The sequence below is a fragment of the Lissotriton helveticus genome, chromosome 7, assembly GCF_964261635.1.
Source record: "Lissotriton helveticus chromosome 7, aLisHel1.1, whole genome shotgun sequence".
Lineage (NCBI taxonomy): Eukaryota > Metazoa > Chordata > Amphibia > Caudata > Salamandridae > Lissotriton > Lissotriton helveticus.
This window is the reverse complement of record NC_136068.1, coordinates 827,788,985-827,807,863: the sequence shown is the minus strand read 5'-3', so window position 1 is coordinate 827,807,863 and position 18,879 is coordinate 827,788,985. Positions and strand designations below refer to the sequence as shown.

The following is an 18,879-nucleotide window of genomic DNA, read 5'->3' as shown; positions in this document are numbered from 1 at the left end:
CACCGCAGTTTTTTCCAAAATTTAAGGTTTTCAAGACTAAGTGGAACAGAAATCCAAAGGTATTGCCTGTGATATGCATAACCCTTAAAGCTGCATGGAACATTTAGGACTATGGTTCTCATACCCAAAAGCTTCTACAAGTACCAATGTATTGGGTTTGCAGATAGGAATGACACATTCAACTGGGGGTCAAATGCTGGGCACTTCCGTGAAAAGAACAAGTAAACGTACCTTTTCTTTGTCCTCCAGCAGGAGGGCACCGCACGCCAGCAAGTCTGCATATTTGGAAAAAGGCACTACTGGGTCTGGAAGCTTCTGTAGGTAGAGCTGCAGAAGAGAAGCAACGGTGTGCACATCTGTGTGACTGAAAAACAACAGAAGAAAAAGAGGATTAGCACATTAGTCAAGAAAAAGTGTGCAGATGTTCCTGCTCATTATCCATCTTCCACGGATATGCAGCCACGTTTTTTGCACACGTGTTGCGAGGGAGTGAGTTACTGAGTAAGCAAAGAAGAGAAAGAATGAGTGCAAGTGGGTTAGTGCGGAGTGAGAGTATGTGTCTATGTGCATTGTACAGTGTGCCATGCACAGTGACGTTTTTATAAGCACTAAAGCTAAATGACATGCTGGGACACCGTCAGCAGAAGGCAGTACCCAGAGAACAGGGACAAGCTCTACTGATCGGACATTTAAGAGCCCAGGAAAATGCGAGCACGGGAAACAGCCTTGGAATCCTCCAGTGCATGGGAAACAGCCATGGAACGCTCCAGAATACAGGAAGCAGCCATGGAACGCTCCAGAGCACAGAAAATAGTCAATAAAGGCCCCAGAACACGGAAAACAGCAATGGAACGCTGCAGAGCACGGAAAAAAGCAATGGAATCCTCCAGAGCATGGGAAACAGCCATGGAACGCTCCAGAGCTTGAGAAATATCCTTGGAATGCTGCAGAGCACGGGAAACAGCCATGGAATGCTCCACACCACAGGAAACAGCCTTGGAACGCTCCAGAGCATGAGAAACAGCCACGGAATGCTCCAGAGCATGGGGAACTGCCACTGAAGGCCCCAGAACAAAGGAAACAGCCATGGAACGCCCCAGAGCATGAGAAACAGCCATGGAATACTCCAGAGCACAGGAAACAGCCATGGAATGTTCCAGACCACAGGAAACGCTCCAGAGCATGAGAAACAGCCATGGGCATGGAACGCTCCAGAGCATGAGAAACAGCCATGGAATGCTCCAGAGCATGGCAAACTGCAACTGAAGGCCCCAGAACAAAGAAAACAGCCATGGAATGCTCCAGAGTGCATGAAACAGACATGAAACGCTCCAGAGCTCAGGAAACGTCCATGGAACGCTCCAGAACATGGGAAACAGTCACTGAAGGCCAAAAACATGGGAAACAGTCATGTAACGCTCCAGAGTACAGGAAACAGCCATGGAATACTCCAGAGCACAGGAAACAGCCATGGAATGTTCCAGACCACAGGAAACGCTCCAGAGCATGAGAAACAGCCATGGGCATGGAACACTCCAGGGCATGGGAAACAGCCATGAAATGCTCCAGAGCACGGGAAACAGCCACTGAAGGCCCCAGAACACAGGAAACAGCATGGGACGCTCCAGAGTGCATGAAACAGACATGAAACGCTCCAGAGCTCAGGAAACAGCCATGGAATGCTCCAGAACATGGGAAACAGTCACTGAAGGCCAAAAACATGGGAAACAGTCATGTAACGCTCCAGAGCACTTGAAACAGTCATGGACTGCTCCAGAGCACGGGAAACAGCCATGCAATGCTCCAGCGCATGGAAAACAGCCATGGAATGCTCAAAAGCACAGGAATAGTCACTGAAGGCCCCAGAACACAGGAAACAGCCATGGAACGCTCCAGAGACTGGGAAACAGCCATGGAAAGCTCCAGAGCACGGGAAACAGCCATGGAAAGCTCCAGAGCACGGGGAATAATCACTGAAGGCTCCAGAACAAGGGTAACAGCCATGGAATGCCCCAGGGCACGGGAAACAGTCATGGAATGCTACAGAGCACGGGAAATAGTCACTGAGGGCCCAAGAACATGGGAAACAGCCATAGAATGCTCCAGAGCACGGGAAACAGCAATGGAATGCTCCAGAGCATGGGAATCAGCCATGGTACGCTCCAGAGCACGGGAAACAGCCATGGAATGCTCCAGAGCTCGGAAAATCAGCCATGGTATGCTCCAGAGCATGGGAAACAGTCACTGAAGGCTCCAGTGCACGGGAAACAGCCATTGAACGCTTCAGAGCATGGGAAACAGTCACGGAAGGCCCCAGAACAAAGGAAACTGCCATGGAACGCTCCAGAGCACGGGAAACAGCCATGGTAGCAGGCACAGTAGGTTCTACTCCAGAGCATGCAAAACTGTCACTGAAGGCCCCAGAACACGGGAAACATCCACAATAGGATTTGCTCCGGAGCATGGGAAACAGTCACTGAAGGCGCCATGAGCACGGTAAACAGCCATGGAATGCTCCGAAGCATGGGAATCAGCCATGGAACGCTCCAGAGCACGGGAAACAGCCATAGAACGCTCTAGAGCACAGGAAACAACAATGGAACACTCCAGAGCATGGGAAACAGACACTGAAGGCCCCAGAACATGGGAAACAGCCACAGAATGCTCCAGAGCTCAGGAAACAGCCATGGTATGCTCCAGAGCATGGGAAACAGTCACTGAAGGCCCCAGAACACAGGAAACAGCCATGGTAGGCTCCAGAGCACGAGAAACAGGCAAGGTAGGATCTACTCCAGAGCATGCAAAACTGTCACTGAAGGCCCCAGAACACTGGAAACATCCACGATAGGGTCTGCTCCAGAGCATGGGAAACAGTCACTGAAGGCTACAGAGCATGTGAAACAGTTACGATACACTCCAGGGCACGGGAAGCACCCACAGTAATAATCCACATTTGTAAAGCGCACAATCACTCGTAAGGGTCTCTAGGCCCTGGGGGCCGTCGGGAAGATTAAGTAAGCTATTGCCCAGAGTCACATGGTGCTCGGCTAATCTGCCGCCGGTGCCGGGGATCGAACCGTGATCCCCAGATTCCGGAGTCAGTTGCCCTAGCCGCAAGGCTCCAGAGTATGGAAAATAGCAGTGGAACGCTCCAGAGCATGGGAAACATCCTGGGTAGAATTTGCACCAGAGCATGGGAAACAGTTACAGTAGGCTCCAGCGTGTGTGAAACGGTCACCGAAGGCTCCAGAGCACGGGAAAAAGGCACAGTAAGTCTAGAGCATGGAAAACAGCCACGGAACACTCCAGGGCATGGGAAACAGCCACGGTATACTCCAGGGCATGGGAAACAGCCACTATAGGGTTCCCTCAAGAGCATGTGAAACTGTCACCCTAGAACACGGGAAAGAGCCATGGAACTCTCCAGAGCATGGGAAACATCCATGGTAGGATTTGCTCCACAGCACGGGAAACAGTCACTGAAGGCTACAGAGCATGTGAAACAGTTATGGTACACTCCAGGGCACGGGAAGCACCCACAGTAGGCTCCAGAGCATGGGAAACAGCCATGGTAGAATTTCCTCCAGAGCATAAGAAACAGTTACAGTAGGCTCCAGAACGTGTGAAACAGTCATTGAAGACTTCAGCGCACGGGAAACCGCCATGGTAAGTCCAGAGCATGGGAAACACATGTTACACACCAGGGCACAGCAAACAGTCACAGTAGGGCGCAGAGCACATGAAACAGCCATAGTAGGGTCCAGAGCATGGGAAATAGCCACGGTAGGCTCCAGAGCACGGGAAATGGCCACTGTAGGCCCCAGAACACATAAAACAGCCACGGTAGGCTTCTGAGCATGGGAAACAGTCACTGAAGGCCCCAGAACATGGGAAACAGCCACGGAATGCTCCAGAGCTCAGGAAACAGCCATGGTATGCTCCAGAGCATGGGAAACAGTCACTGAAGGCCCCAGAACACAGGAAACAGCCATGGTAGGCTCCAGAGCACGAGAAACAGGCAAGGTGGGATCTACTCCAGAGCATGCAAAACTGTCACTGAAGGCCCCAGAACACGGGAAACATCCACAATAGGATTTGCTCCGGAGCATGGGAAACAGTCACTGAAGGCTACAGAGCATGTGAAACAGTTACGATACACTCCAGGGCACTGGAAGCATCCACAGTAGGCTCCAGAGTATGGAAAACAGCAGTTGAACGCTCCAGAGCATGGGAAACATTCTGGGTAGAATTTGCACCAGAGCATGGGAAACAGTTACAGTAGGCTCCAGCGTGTGTGAAACGGTCACCGAAGGCTCCATAGCACGGGAAACAGCCATAGAACGCTCTAGAGCACAGGAAACAACAATGGAACACTCCAGAGCATGCTAAACAGACACTGAAGGCCCCAGAACATGGGAAACAGCCACAGAATGCTCCAGAGCTCAGGAAACAGCCATGGTATGCTCCAGAGCATGGGAAACAGTCACTGAAGGCCCCAGAACACAGGAAACAGCCATGGTAGGCTCCAGAGCACGAGAAACAGGCAAGGTAGGATCTACTCCAGAGCATGCAAAACTGTCACTGAAGGCCCCAGAACACTGGAAACATCCACGATAGGATCTGCTCCAGAGCATGGGAAACAGTCACTGAAGGCTACAGAGCATGTGAAACAGTTACGATACACTCCAGGGCACGGGAAGCACCCACAGTAATAATCCACATTTGTAAAGCGCACAATCACTCGTAAGGGTCTCTAGGCCCTGGGGGCCGTCGGGAAGATTAAGTAAGCTATTGCCCAGAGTCACATGGTGCTCGGCTAATCTGCCGCCGGTGCCGGGGATCGAACCGTGATCCCCAGATTCCGGAGTCAGTTGCCCTAGCCGCAAGGCTCCAGAGTATGGAAAATAGCAGTGGAACGCTCCAGAGCATGGGAAACATCCTGGGTAGAATTTGCACCAGAGCATGGGAAACAGTTACAGTAGGCTCCAGCGTGTGTGAAACGGTCACCGAAGGCTCCAGAGCACGGGAAAAAGGCACAGTAAGTCTAGAGCATGGAAAACAGCCACGGAACACTCCAGGGCATGGGAAACAGCCACGGTATACTCCAGGGCATGGGAAACAGCCACTATAGGGTTCCCTCAAGAGCATGTGAAACTGTCACCCTAGAACACGGGAAAGAGCCATGGAACTCTCCAGAGCATGGGAAACATCCATGGTAGGATTTGCTCCACAGCACGGGAAACAGTCACTGAAGGCTACAGAGCATGTGAAACAGTTATGGTACACTCCAGGGCACGGGAAGCACCCACAGTAGGCTCCAGAGCATGGGAAACAGCCATGGTAGAATTTCCTCCAGAGCATGAGAAACAGTTACAGTAGGCTCCAGAACGTGTGAAACAGTCATTGAAGACTTCAGCGCACGGGAAACCGCCATGGTAAGTCCAGAGCATGGGAAACACATGTTACACACCAGGGCACAGCAAACAGTCACAGTAGGGCGCAGAGCACATGAAACAGCCATAGTAGGGTCCAGAGCATGGGAAATAGCCACGGTAGGCTCCAGAGCACGGGAAATGGCCACTGTAGGCCCCAGAGCACATGAAACAGCCACGGTAGGCTTCAGAGCATGGGAAATGGCCACTGTAGGCCCCAGAGCACATGAAACAGCCATGGTAGGCCCCACAGCACAGGAAACAGCCACTGTCCAGAGCATGGGAAACAGCCACAGTAGGCTCCAGAGCATTGGAAACAGCCATGGTACACTGCAGGGCACGGGAAACAGCCACAGTATACTCGAGGGCATGGGGAACAGTAGCCTCCAGAGCACAAAAAACAACCACTGTCCACAGCATGGGAAACAGCCACAATAGGCTCCAGTTTCAGGTTTCAAGTTTTTCAATTGCATAGTTACTAAGAACTAATGCAGTATAAAAATATATTAATTGAAACCATAAGAACATGATAAAATGTGAAGGTGCACACTTATATTTTTCAGAGAGCATTATAAAAGTTTTAAGGGAATTGGGTTGATAACAATTAAAACACCTTGATTAAAATAGTTGAGGACTTTGACTGTATGCCCATGCAGAGTTCGTTATCGGTGCAATCAAGGCAGACAGTGCAGAGTTTGTTGCCGGGACAGCCAATACAATCAGTGCAGGAAGGTACTTCACGAAGGTTCTGAGATGCTGGCTCAGGTGAGGGCTTCTGAGCTCTGCCTTAATTGGAGCGGCCTCTGTTCTTTGATTAAATAGGCTATGCATGGTTCCCCAGTGTATGAAGCTGCTGGCGATTCTTGAAGTCTAGGCCTTCGTAAAGTGATTTCTAGTGAGTCAGCAGTAGGTTGATATCAGGGCTTCACATGGTGGACTGACGGTAACTATGCGCGGAGGGTGATGGCATTTTTTGTACAGGCTAGCGTACAAAATATTACTAGTCTGCCATTTAATTTTGGAGCTCCTGAGTCAAAGCATGCCAGGACTGCTTGCCTCTTTGAGCAGATTGCCCTCTGATTGAAGGGAATTATGATGCAGCTGTGTCCTTTCCTGCCACATCTCCTTGCAGGTACATAGTAGGTTGACAATATCTCCCTGTCCATTTTTGCACAAGTTGCTAGAAATTATGGTTGACTCCCGCAGCCACGTTGGAAGGTTCTGAGTGCATGGGAGCAGGCCAAGATGAAGCCTTAAGAATTTTATTTTCCATGGTTTCGAGTATTCCAAGTTAAAGTAGTTTTGAGGAGCTAAGCTTTTATAGTTGTTCAAAGTCATCCAGGTGTCAGATCTGGTCGAGGAGGCGGCTTTATCCTCCACCAAAGAATGTTGTTTTAAATTTTCAGACCAGCTTCTTGAAGACTAAATAATGAATCTGTGTGTTCCAGAGGGCAGAGCGCCCAGTGGTTGCAAAAGATTCCTGTAGATAGATTCTTGCATGGGATGAATCCCTCTGTTGGAGGTATTGCCATAAGAGCTTGTTTAAAGTGTTTGGGGAAGATGATCTAATCTTATTCCAGCAGATGATATATGCGCCATACCTGGCCAAGGTTTGCTTCATTAGGCCAAACTCCAGCCTTATTTGTGCTGTGGAACTGTAGTTTCGGAGGTTGAGCATAATTCTGTATGCTTTGTCTAGAATTATGTCCAATAGTTTGGTGTCTCTACCTTGCATTGATTCGCTGCCATAGGTTTTTGTGGGTAGTATTTTAGCCTGTGCTACTTTCAGGAGGGGACTTGGTATTGGACGGGTTAGTTTTGATGTCACATTTTTCAAGGTAATTGCTAGCACCAGCCCTTTCCTTCTGATTTCTTCTTGTTGTCGTGAAAGGATCCTTCTTTGTCTATGTTCCAGTAGGCCCCAGAACAAGGGAACATCCATGTTAGGCTCTAGAGCACGGGAAACAGCTAGTGTGGGCTCCAGAGCACGGGAAACAGCTACTGTGGGCTCCAGAGCACGGGAAACAGCCGTAGAACATTTCAGAGCACGGGAAACAGCGACAGTACACTCCAGGGCATGGGAAACAGCGACAGTGTGCTCCAGAGCACAGGGAACAGCCACTGTAGGCTCCAGAGCACGAGAAACAGCCGCTGTAGGCTCCAGAGCAAGGGGAACATCCACAGTAGGCTCCAAGGCAGCCTGGGGTTGCCAAACGTTCCTGTGATCTGAGTTGCCTTCATTATTGGAGGACGCCCTTTTTTAAACTGCCCACAGACATGAGAAAAGTTATAACATCTGGGTGTTTTTTGGCAATCAGAATAACTTCTAGAACTAGGGGTGCATTAAACATTGATGCATAAATCACAAGCTATGAATTACCAACCACAGTGTGTTGAATGCTGTGGAAACTCTGTAACACAAAAGCAGTGTCTTACCTGTCAAACGTAAACTTTTCACCAGAATCAAACGCTTCCTGTAGCTCTTTCACTACATGGACTTGACCAGGTTGATGAAAGAGGCCAACCTCGTGTAGGCCCCAACTTCTAATGAAGCTCACGCACTGTTCCACTATCATGGGAGCTACTCGCTCCCCGTGCCTCCTCTCGTAAAGAATCGTGTTCTCGAGCGTCTGTCCAAAGACCCCTGCAATAGAGAAGGAGCCATTAAAAAGTTCCTACAATAATAGTCACTACAGAGGTCAAACCTAACAGGTTTTAGAGCAGCTAAATCCTCTATTCTTTTTAAACTAGAATCGAAATAGAGTGGTATGGAAGGAGCACTTTGCGGCAAATTAAGTAAAGATCTTAGAAAGCTAGTCTCCCTCTGGGACAGATGATTTACAATAACCATTCCCCATATGTATGCGCCATACGTGGCTGCAGAATTCCATAGAGTGAATTGTCAACCTTGATACCCAAGAAGTCGAACTTGTCTTCCTTGTTCAGCAAATGTCTCTCCATCCTCAGGCCCCCCCAAAGGGCGTCTGTGGACTAAGGATGATATATTTGTTTTTGCAAATATTGGCCTCTGATGCCCCATCAATCACGAAAGCCAGTAAATGTATTCAGTAAATTCTTAAACCCACTGGTGTGCATGATATTAAAAGGGGATCATCTGCAAATAAAAGCGCTGGATTAGCTTGTCATCAAGTTTGGGAGAGTCATGAACAAAGCCATTAAGAGAGTTGATAGCATCATTAATATTTAGGGAAAACAGTGTAGGATCTAGAACTCAACTTTGGTGTATGCCTCGTGCAATAAGAATGCTGTTCGTGAGCTCCCTCTGCCTTCCCCACCAAGCTTGTGAAGCCTATTTATGGTGTCCAGTATGTATGATGAGATACTCAGTGGCTTGAGGGTGTCCCAAAGGTCCCTAGAGACAAGGTCAAAGGTTGCCAGCAAGTCGACAAATGCCACCTAGAAGTGCTCCTTGTTTATCTTGAGATATTTCCAAGAAATTAGAGCAAATTGGAGTACTTGATCAATAGAACCAACTTTCGGTCTGAATCCAACTTGAAGGGGGGATAGAACCTAAGTCTCACCCATCCACTCCAAAAGTTTGTCTAATAGCTGTCTAGAAAATATGTTTTGCAGATTGTCCATTTGACTGATAGGTCTATAATTCCTGGGGATACCCATGTCTCCTTTTTGGAAGAAAAGAATAATTTCCACCCGAAAGTCAGAAACTCTGTAGATTATTCTGTAGGACAGCAAGTTTAAATAGGGAGCCTCCTCAGAGTGATATAGCCTCCCAGGAACTTTGTCTGGGCCGGGAGCTTTCTCTACTTGCAAAGACTTTATTGCGTTTAATGGATCAGATAATGAAAAGACAGGATTTTCAGTGGTCGAGGTCAGAATGGGTTATCAGGACTGTGACTCAGTGGAGAATAAAATAGCATCAGAGTGATGATTATGGTGAATATAGGTCTGTAAAATGTTTTATCCAGACTTGTGGTTGAATACTATGTTTGTTGGCAGTGCGCTGTTATGGCTGCCATGTGCAATAATGTGCAAAAAGCCTGCATCATCTCTTCTTCATGAGGCTTCCAAGAGGTTAAGTCAATTTACATATCCCAGTTTCTCTTACTGGTGTCGAGGGCAAGTTTATATAGAAATCTAGCTTCACTGAGAGCAGACGGCTAGCAAGATTTAAGACAGAAATCAGAGAAGATTTTGAATTGCAGCATTCACTTATATACCACAGAGACCACCAAGCTGCTAAAGTTGGAGATGCTTTGGCTGCCTTCGTGCATAGGTCCTTTAAGTGTTAAACAAGGAGAAGTGTATCCCAATGATTGCAATTTTAAAACTAGGGCGGTCAATATATGGAGTTAAGATAGCGTTGAAGGTATTAAACATTTGGGTGAGAGTATTTGGCTGTGTTTTTTTTATCTGCGCCATTTGACTGACCTGTTATTACCAATAGTTGGAACTGCACAGGTTGGCTTATTGGGGTCAGATAGACCACATATCTTATTCTTACTCATCCCAAGTTGAAGCGCTTTGTGATAGCTATCCACTCTTGGTAGGATCTTAAAGTCAACTAATTTGTGTCAGTGAGATAAGTCCAGAATGAAATAGGCTATTCTACCACTATAGGTCCCTCTCAAGTACGTCTGTGACCAATCTTAATCCGATATATAGTGGCCATTGCAAGCACATAGACTGTTTGAAAGAGTCATGGAAGCTAGTTGGATTCTTGTTACCAGCGGGACTTTAATGAGTTTGGTATCTAAGCTTAGAATACCCAGAGCTTCATTCTCTTGCTCTGTGTCATTATCTTGTGGTTCATAAGTTAACGTGCTTTGCTAACATGAGTGGAGGTCTATTTTCAATGTTAGTCAGATGATGATTGTGGTATTCTGAGCATGGTGTAATAGATTGAATTGCGCCCGATGTAATATAATTCTGGAACTGTTGTTGTGCTATCTCCAAGGGATTGGAATGTGATCATTTGAACTGAAAGGAGATGTGACCAGAATTTCTTCTGGGGTAGTCGCTGCTTATGAATGGAGTCTCTACAAATGTAAGCTCTTAATAAACCTAAACAACATATCTACATTTGAAACCCCTCATTCTCACAAGTTAAGGAGTAAGAACCTAGACTTTAAGAGACCTCAACATCTAGTAATGGAGCTCAGCAGCAGCATCGTGGGAGAGTTATGCCCAGCTACCACAGGAAGAGATCATGGTTAGCCCACAGGAGGAGAATTCAGATTTCATTGTGGGTCCTAAAAGTACTAGACACACAGAAGGATTAGCGCTGTGTTTGTCGTTTATGGTAGGTGCTTTTTCCCCCCTACCGTTACTCCGACAGGTATCGCCAGCGTGTGGCATGCCCTGAGTTCTTGATCACTTTTACCTGCATTTAATCCTCCTGGGCAGCTGTTAAATTAGATTGGGCTGTGGATCCTGATTTAAATTTGGTTGTGTGTTGACTCTATTGGTGTCCATTTTGAATTGGGTGTTGTATCAATTTAACGACATGCTAACTGCGGCTATTAAGTCTTGTGCTTCATCAGCCTAAGTGTTAAAGGAACTTGAATGTGATTTACTAACGAGCAACAAAATGTTAAGGATCACATCACTGCTTGTTCCGAGACACTTTGAAGTCGATGTTAAATAGGAACACTGTTTTTTGGGGGTGGGGCATTGTACTTTAGTAATTAACTAAATTGCACATGCGAAAAAGTCATTTTTGGAAAGGGGTCAGTGGCAAGTTCCATTGAATGAATACCAGAAGAACATTTTGGACATGTATTGTTGTTTAACTTTTCTTCTACAGGTGCTCTCGGGTATCTATTTGAGTGCCAGTGAAAAGGATTTGGGGCATCACATCTGAAACGGAAGAAGGGTGTTTGTGTATGCGCTTGTGAGTGTATTCTCCAAAGAAAGCTGTAGTGTTTTCGGCTTAAGAGTGATAGTTCTCTTGCTTAGGCGTCATGCAGAATGTAACTGCACCTCCTTTCTTTCTTTCCTAACCTGGCAATCCAGAGATACCGTGGCAGCTGTGGAAGGTGTTTTATCATTATGCCAGGGTGTGTTGTGCTTCGCTATGTAGTAATTTGGTAAGTGTGGAGAAGAAAATGTTGCTGCTGGTGCATTGTCTCAGTCTTGAAGGGCAGGAGGTTTTGAACATCTGCCAGATCTCGCCTCAGATGATGCTAACAGTCTAAATGAATATGAAATGGGAGAAGAGTGCCAAGGATAGGGGAGTCTGTTGAGTATATTACCGCAATAAGAAAACTGGCACCCACCTGCAATTTTGGTGCAGCAACTGATGAGGTTCAGTTTATATTGGGCTGTGCTCTGGACAAAGCTGGGAAGTCATTTGGCAGAAAGATAATCCCTCACTAAGTGAACTCATTACCATGGCGTAATCATGTGAGCATTCACAAGCATGTGTAGAAGTGATTCCGAGAAATACGAGAAAAAACCGGATCATGAAAGTGTGCATGTAGTGAAAACCGGCATAGGGCCAACTTTAGGTGGATGACAAGAATAAAAAGGTGCAAAGAAATCTCAAGAAAAATGTTTTAGTTGCGGTAATATGGGTCATATGGCCGAATTCAAAGAATGTCCTGGGTGGAAAGCTACTTGTAGGACTTGTGGAAGGAAAGGCCAATATACATCCAGTTATAGATCCATGAGAAACATGAAGAAGGTAAGAGAGGTAATGTGTAATCATGTGAGCATTCACAAGCATGTGTAGAAGTGATTCCGAGAAATACGAGGAAAAACCAGATCATGAAAGTGTGCATGTAGTGAAAACCGGCATAAGGCCAACTTTAGGTGGATGACAAGAATAAAAAGGTGCAAAGAAATCTCAAGAAAAATGTTTTAGTTGCGGTAATATGGGTCATATGGCCAAATTCAAAGAATGCCCTGGGTGGAAAGCTACTTGTAGGACTTGTGGAAGGAAAGGCCAATATACATCCAGTTATAGATCCATGAGAAACATGAAGAAGGTAAGAGAGGTAATGTGTGACTCTGATCAGAAATGTGATGAGGTAGTATTGCAAATCAAAGACAAGACAAACAAAGGGCCCTTTCAGGTGGTACGGATAATATATTGACTTTCAAAATGTTATATTATTTGGATGCAAAAGTAACGTTGATATTAAAAACATTCTTGGAAGGAAATGTGAAATAAATTGTGAAACTGTTAAAACTGGGTATATGGCTGAAAGAATTTTGGGGGAGACCAATCAAGCTGTTGGGATACTTTTGGGTCACTAATGAGTTGACTGATAGGCTGATCACAGAAAAAAAATCTACATATCAGTTAGAAGTGGTTCGCTAATTAGTTGGTATCATCAGAAAGAATTGGCAGTGTATCATGACCCTAATGAAAATCAAACTGTAAGCCTGAAAGAAAGTGGGGCTAAAAAAAAGGTATAGTGGTTACTGGGGTGGTGGAAACTGACAAGTTCAGACAAATTATAAGAAGCAATTTCCAGAGGTATTCAGAAAAGATCTATGGCAGTTGAAAAATAATATGCATCACATAACACTTTAACCTGTTTTTTTGCCCAGTGATGAGAAGGTGAGAAGGGCGCCCATTATGGTAAGTGGAGCAATCAAGAAGGAACTGGAGAGATTGCAAGAAAGTAGTGTCATTCAGGAGATAGAAGTGATAGAACGGTTGTCTTCCGTGGTGATGGTTCGTAAAATGATTGGTGATGTGAGGTTATGTGTTGATTTGGGGGAGTTAATGAAGACTGTGGTAGTGGATCACTATCCACAGCCCAATATAACATATGTTGTTTGGATGATGCAAAGTTTTTCTCGTCCTTAGACTTGACATCAGTGTATCATCAGATATCGCTTCATCCCCAATCCCCAGTCACAGGAGCTAACATTATTTATCAAGCCGTTGGCACTTTTAAATTCTTTTGCATGCTGTTTAGATTAATTTATGTCTCTGCGGCGTTCTAAAGGAAGATGGAGCACATTTTGAGAGTGGTTGATGGAGTAGATATATCAAGATGATGTCTTGGTTCATGGAAAGAGTCAGGAGGAACATGACATTAGATTACGTGAAATCTGAGGAAACTTAGTGATACCAGGTTGACTCTTAAACTGGAGAAATGCAGATTCAGTGTGACTGAAATAGAATACCTTGTTCATTTAATCTCAGCTGATGGTAGTCGACCAAAGTAAGATCTGGTGAGTGTGATTAGGAAATGCATAGCTCGTCCAACAATGATGAACTTTAAAAAATATTAGGAATAGCCGAGTAGTATAATAAATTTGTTCCCAGCTCTACAGAAAGATGCAGCTGTATGAGGAGCTTGTTGAAAAAAGGGCAGAATATGTGCGGTCAGCGAATTGTGAGAGAGAATTTAAAGAGGTGAAACAAAATTTGTGCAAAGCAGCTTTGAACCAGGGGCCTGAACGATATTGAGGACTGATGCCAGTGCAAAGTGACTTGGTGCAGTTTTGGTGCAAGTATTTGCTGAGAGAGAGAACACCATTTTATTCATTTCAAGAGGATTGGGAGCGGCTGAAATCAATTATTCAGTCATTGAGAAGGGAGGCTCATGCTGCGTATTGGGTGATGAGAAAACTCAAGAACTTTGTGTGGTGCAGTCCCTTTGAAATCAAGACAGATCACAAACACATAAAGGAATTGTTTTGCAAGAAAGGCATTGATTCAATCCCCAGTAGAATATGGGGATGGGTATTGGCACTACAAGAGTTTGATTTTGTTGTATCGTATTTACCAGGCGCAATGAATACAGTGGCTGACTGTTGTTCAAGGTGTGGAGGATACATGTGATAGTGGTTTGGGTAGAGAGATTTTGGAACATGCATTTGGTGATCAGAGTGTGAAAGTGTGATTATTTGTGGGTGTCATTGTTTGTGAAGATGAATGGAGAAGGGAGCTGGACGGTGCTAAGGATTTGCTGGAAGTTTTAAGTAGTTTATCGGCGGAAGGAGGGTTGGGCGGTGAAGGACAAAGACCATGCTGATATGAGAGGGTTTTGACATGTAAGAGATAAACTTTACTTGGAAAATGGTTTAGTCATGAGGGGAAGTAGATTAGTACCACCTGTTAGTGTAAGGCTGACATTAATCAAATGTTCTCATGAGCAGAATCCAGAAATATCTAAAACAAAGGAAACAGTCCAGGAGGGTTACTGGTGACCTGGATGGATCTTTTGATTGGATGAGAAGTGAGGGATTGTGTAAAGTGATAAGTTCTTGAAATGTAGGATGTAACCAATGGTGATCAGGTAATTGGTGTCTGGTCCATGGGTGGATGTGGATTTGGATATAATTATTCCACTCAGGATTTTCAGTACAGACAGATATCCCATGTATTGATATGTTCTCCCAGTGGCCCGAGGTGAAAATAGTACACTCAGTGGATATCATAGGGTTTTTTTGAAGACATATTTGGGAGAGGGGGTTACCCTTCTACACTACTGACAGATGAGGGAGTTTAATTGACTTCCAGTTTCTAGAAGAAAGAGATACAAGACATAAGAAAACAGCCTTATATCATCCAGAGGCCAGTTGCATAATTGAGATTTGCAACAAAGTTATCAAGGATAGCATTTGGCATTTTTTAACTAATGGTTTAAATTGGGTGGAGGAACTCAAAACAAAGGTGTGCACCTATACGATAACTCCACATTCTTCAACAGGAGTTACTCCTTTTGAGTTATTTCCGAAAAGGGCTTTGTATAGCGTAATAGTTCCGGCGTGAGTAAATAGAATGAGAATGCATGGTGCGCAAGGGGTGACTGCAGGATGTGCTAAATGGATGGAAAGAGAGAAGGACAAAATCCAGAAAAGGAAGGAGTATTTTGACAAGCTTATGTCTTTTGAGGATACCACAGTGTATGTTGGTGATTGGGTGAAGATAAGGAATCCTAGGAAAGGGGGTTGATGGACAAATTTTGTCAGATCATAAAGGTCATTAAGCTTTTTAGAAATGCGGTCAAGACAGATGACCACCACATTTGGAACCTAGGAAGGGTTGCTATTTGGGAAGGTGGGTCAGACAGGGATGGCTTCACCAAGGATAGCAGGAAGATGAGAGAATGAGCACCGGTGAATCTTCTGCCTCTGAGGAAACCAAGGACATTCAAATAAGCAGAAGGGGGAATCCTCATGTGGGGAAGAAGGCAGCTCACCTGTATGGTTAGATTTGACATTCTAGTTTTAAGAAGTCTCCATACTCACATCATAGGTGCTATTGTTTAATGTATTGAGAGGGAAGTTGTGGTTTTCTGAGCATGATGTAATACAGTGAATTGGGCCTGTTGTAATATAATTCTGGAATAATTGTTGTGCTGTCTCCAAGTGATTAGAATGTGATAATTTGAACTGAAGGGAGATGTGACAATGTTTATCCTGGGGTAGTCACTGCTAATGGATGGGGTCTCTATTCATGTAAGTTCTTAATAAACTTGGATGACACATATACATTTGAGAACCCTCATTTTCACACTGGTCTAAGATGAATAGTGTAGTGGACTCTTTATTCCAGGGTGAAGAGCAGTTTTAGATGTTATATACATTCACAAAAAATACTACTTGCCTGAATATTCAGGCCTATAATGTCTAGAGAAGTTATCTCTAATTTTTTAATCACACAATTTAGGGATATTTTAACCTAGGCAAGCAAGCCTCCAGAAGGCCGTCCTACTTTGGAAGGAAATGCTTCAATTCTATATGCAATGAAACCCTGCCTTACACCGGCTCAATAGCTCAGGTTTCCTGCAACATGCAAAAACGGTGCAAATCTATAAGGTAGCCCCACCAGGATTATCCAATTTTTAACACAACCTTTCCACTGTCAAGGACATCTGTAGTGTCTCTGAGGCCATCATGCAGAGATGACTTCAAATCCAGATACCATACGCCTACTTTGTGACCTGGAATCTTTAGGTCTTTATCAAAAGGTGGCAGGACCCACTTATTCTGCAGGACATACTCTGGATCTTGTATTCACAAACTCGCCAAACCTAGGTGGATCCCCCATTTCACATGTTTGGGCAGACCACTCTACCATCAACTTTCTTTTCAACATGGGGAACCCTTGGACCCTAATGTAACAGCACTGAGGCTGGTTAGACCATGGAGGAAGATAGCACTTTCATCATTTACACTGGTCTTTTCCCCTCCATCCATCACGAGGGGCCATGCAGATATACATATGGTCTTAAACGACTTTGAGGGAGCTATGACTTAAGCATTAATCATTATTGTTCCCACTAAACTTAGTCAATCTAATCGCCCTGGTTTTCAGACTTAATAAACAAGGAAAAGACAGTTTGTAAAAGCTGGAACCTAAATGGAAGACTCCAAAATCCCCTGGGGACAAATATACTGCATTAGGAACCAATCACAAACATATCAAAGAAGTAAGGAATGCTCACATAGTAGATAGGATCAATAATTCAGGAAAAGCAGCAAAAGAACTATATAAGGTTCTGAAGAAATTTACTAACCCCTCAACCTGTGCCTTGTCGAGCCCAGCTTCTCAGGCTCTTTGCGATGATCTCTTAAATCACTTTGAAGAAAAAATCTTCAAAATGTATAAAACTTTTCGTAACGGATCGGACCCGAAAGGGCCTACTCCATCTACCTCCTCTGTCATTACATACCCCATGTTTTTGGAAGCTTTCGATCCTGTTACCCTGATCAAGTGTTGGCCTTGATTAAGCGTCTCAAATCTGGCTCACTAGAAGATGGCCCCAGACCATCTCTTCACTATCACAGACTGGCTTAACCTTTCCCTGAACATGGAAATCTTTCCAGTAAAATGGAAAGCAGCCCATGTCCGACTGATTTGTTTAAAAAAAAAAAAAAATGCCAGATCACCTTGAGTTGGCAAATTACAGACAAATTGTACTGCTTCCTTTTGGAGACCCAAGTCAATTGACAACTCCATATTTATTTTGGAAAGCCAATCCTTGTTAGATCCCTCCCAGTCATGTTTCCAGGTTTCCTATAGCATGGAAACAGCACTAGTTGAGGTTCTAGATTCAATCATACGTGCTCTAGATGAGGATAACCCAGCCATTCTGGTGCTACTAGACATGTCCGCAGCTATCAACACGATCTCACATGTAGCCCTAATCCAACGACCTGGGGAGACCGGTGTTGGGGGTAAAGCTCTAGGCTAACTGAAAAACTTTTTGAGTGAGCGGACCCACTCAGTGCAGCTAAATCCTTTAAATTCCAGAGCTATCGCCCTCGTCAGGGGAGTGCCGCAGGGTTAATCTTTGAGTCCCACTCTTTTTAATATCTGTGTGGCTCCCCTGGCTAAAGTGATAAAATCATGCGATTTCGATGCTATTTTGTATGCCGATGGCAAGCAAGTTATCATCTCTAAGGTGTCCAATCCAGAATCTACCAAATTAAGATTCAGGGAATGTGTGAAAAAGATTGCTTACTGGATGTCAGCCAATTATCTCCAATTGAACTGAAGCAAGACAGAGATTCTGCTTTTTAGAAAAGGTCATTCCTTTTGGTCCAGTGACTGGTGGCCCTTGGAACTGAGGTACGCCCTACCCCCAAAAAGGTTGTCAGAAATGTGGGTGTCCTGATAGATGAGAATCTCTCCATGAAAGAACATGTATACTCGATCTCTGGATCCTGTTTCGGCTTGATGGACCTTCTTAGGAATGCCTTCCACTGGCTACCTTTGCAGACCAGGAAATCACTTACCCAGGCACTTATTGTAAATCCAATTGACTGTGGTAATGCCGTAATGGTAGCAATGAATGAGTGCCTCTTAGCCAAACTCCAGGTGCTACAGAACGTAGCTGTCCATGTGGCCTGTAACCTACCACTCCGATCCCCTTTGGAACCCGCACTCAAATCTTTGCATTGACTTCCCATAATAAAATCACACTCTCTTAAAATGTATTTTCTGGTACTCTAAATGGAAATAGCCCCTGCTATCTATGAAATAATCTGCAGCTTTACATTCCAGCATGCAATCACTAGTCTAGTGAACAGCTTTTACTAAAGCCCTTGATGTATACATACAGACATGAATAGGTGCCAATCATTTTCATTTCTAGCCCCTAAACATTTGAACCAGCTACCCCTACATGTACCTTACTGCTGTGACCCACCTCTATTTAATAAATCCCTCAACACTTGGCTTTTCTAATTTCTGCTAATCTTAATCTCTGACTTGTGTGAGGTGCATCAACGCCAAAAGACCTTCTCAAGGGTAATTAGTTGCGCTTAACAAATGTCAAATAAATAAAGGTAGATGAAGTTTTGCCCCAACCTAGACTTTCAACCCGTGTACCAGCTATTGAATTGGTGTCTTTTACACTGGTTGGAACAGCATTTACATTTGCATGATTATGTGAGACATCTACATGTCTGGTAGGGGCAAACATGCTAAAGTCACTTTATGTACTATTATTACATGGAGAATGAAAAATTTCATGTGTACTCATGATGGAAAGTT

At 44.7% G+C, this 18,879-nt stretch overlaps 1 protein-coding gene across 1 annotated transcript in view; it reads right to left on the bottom strand.

Annotated features, from left to right (window-relative positions):
* Nucleotides 1–18,879, bottom strand: part of LOC144767079 (rho GTPase-activating protein 24-like) — a 261,070-nt gene that overhangs the window by 138,043 nt on the left and 104,148 nt on the right. The window contains exons 3-4 of the mRNA XM_078650703.1: nucleotides 7,869–8,076; nucleotides 232–364 (exon numbers count right to left, since the gene is read on the bottom strand). Coding sequence (XP_078506829.1) covers nucleotides 232–364; nucleotides 7,869–8,076 — 341 coding nt within the window. The remainder of the gene's footprint in view (nucleotides 1–231; nucleotides 365–7,868; nucleotides 8,077–18,879) is intronic.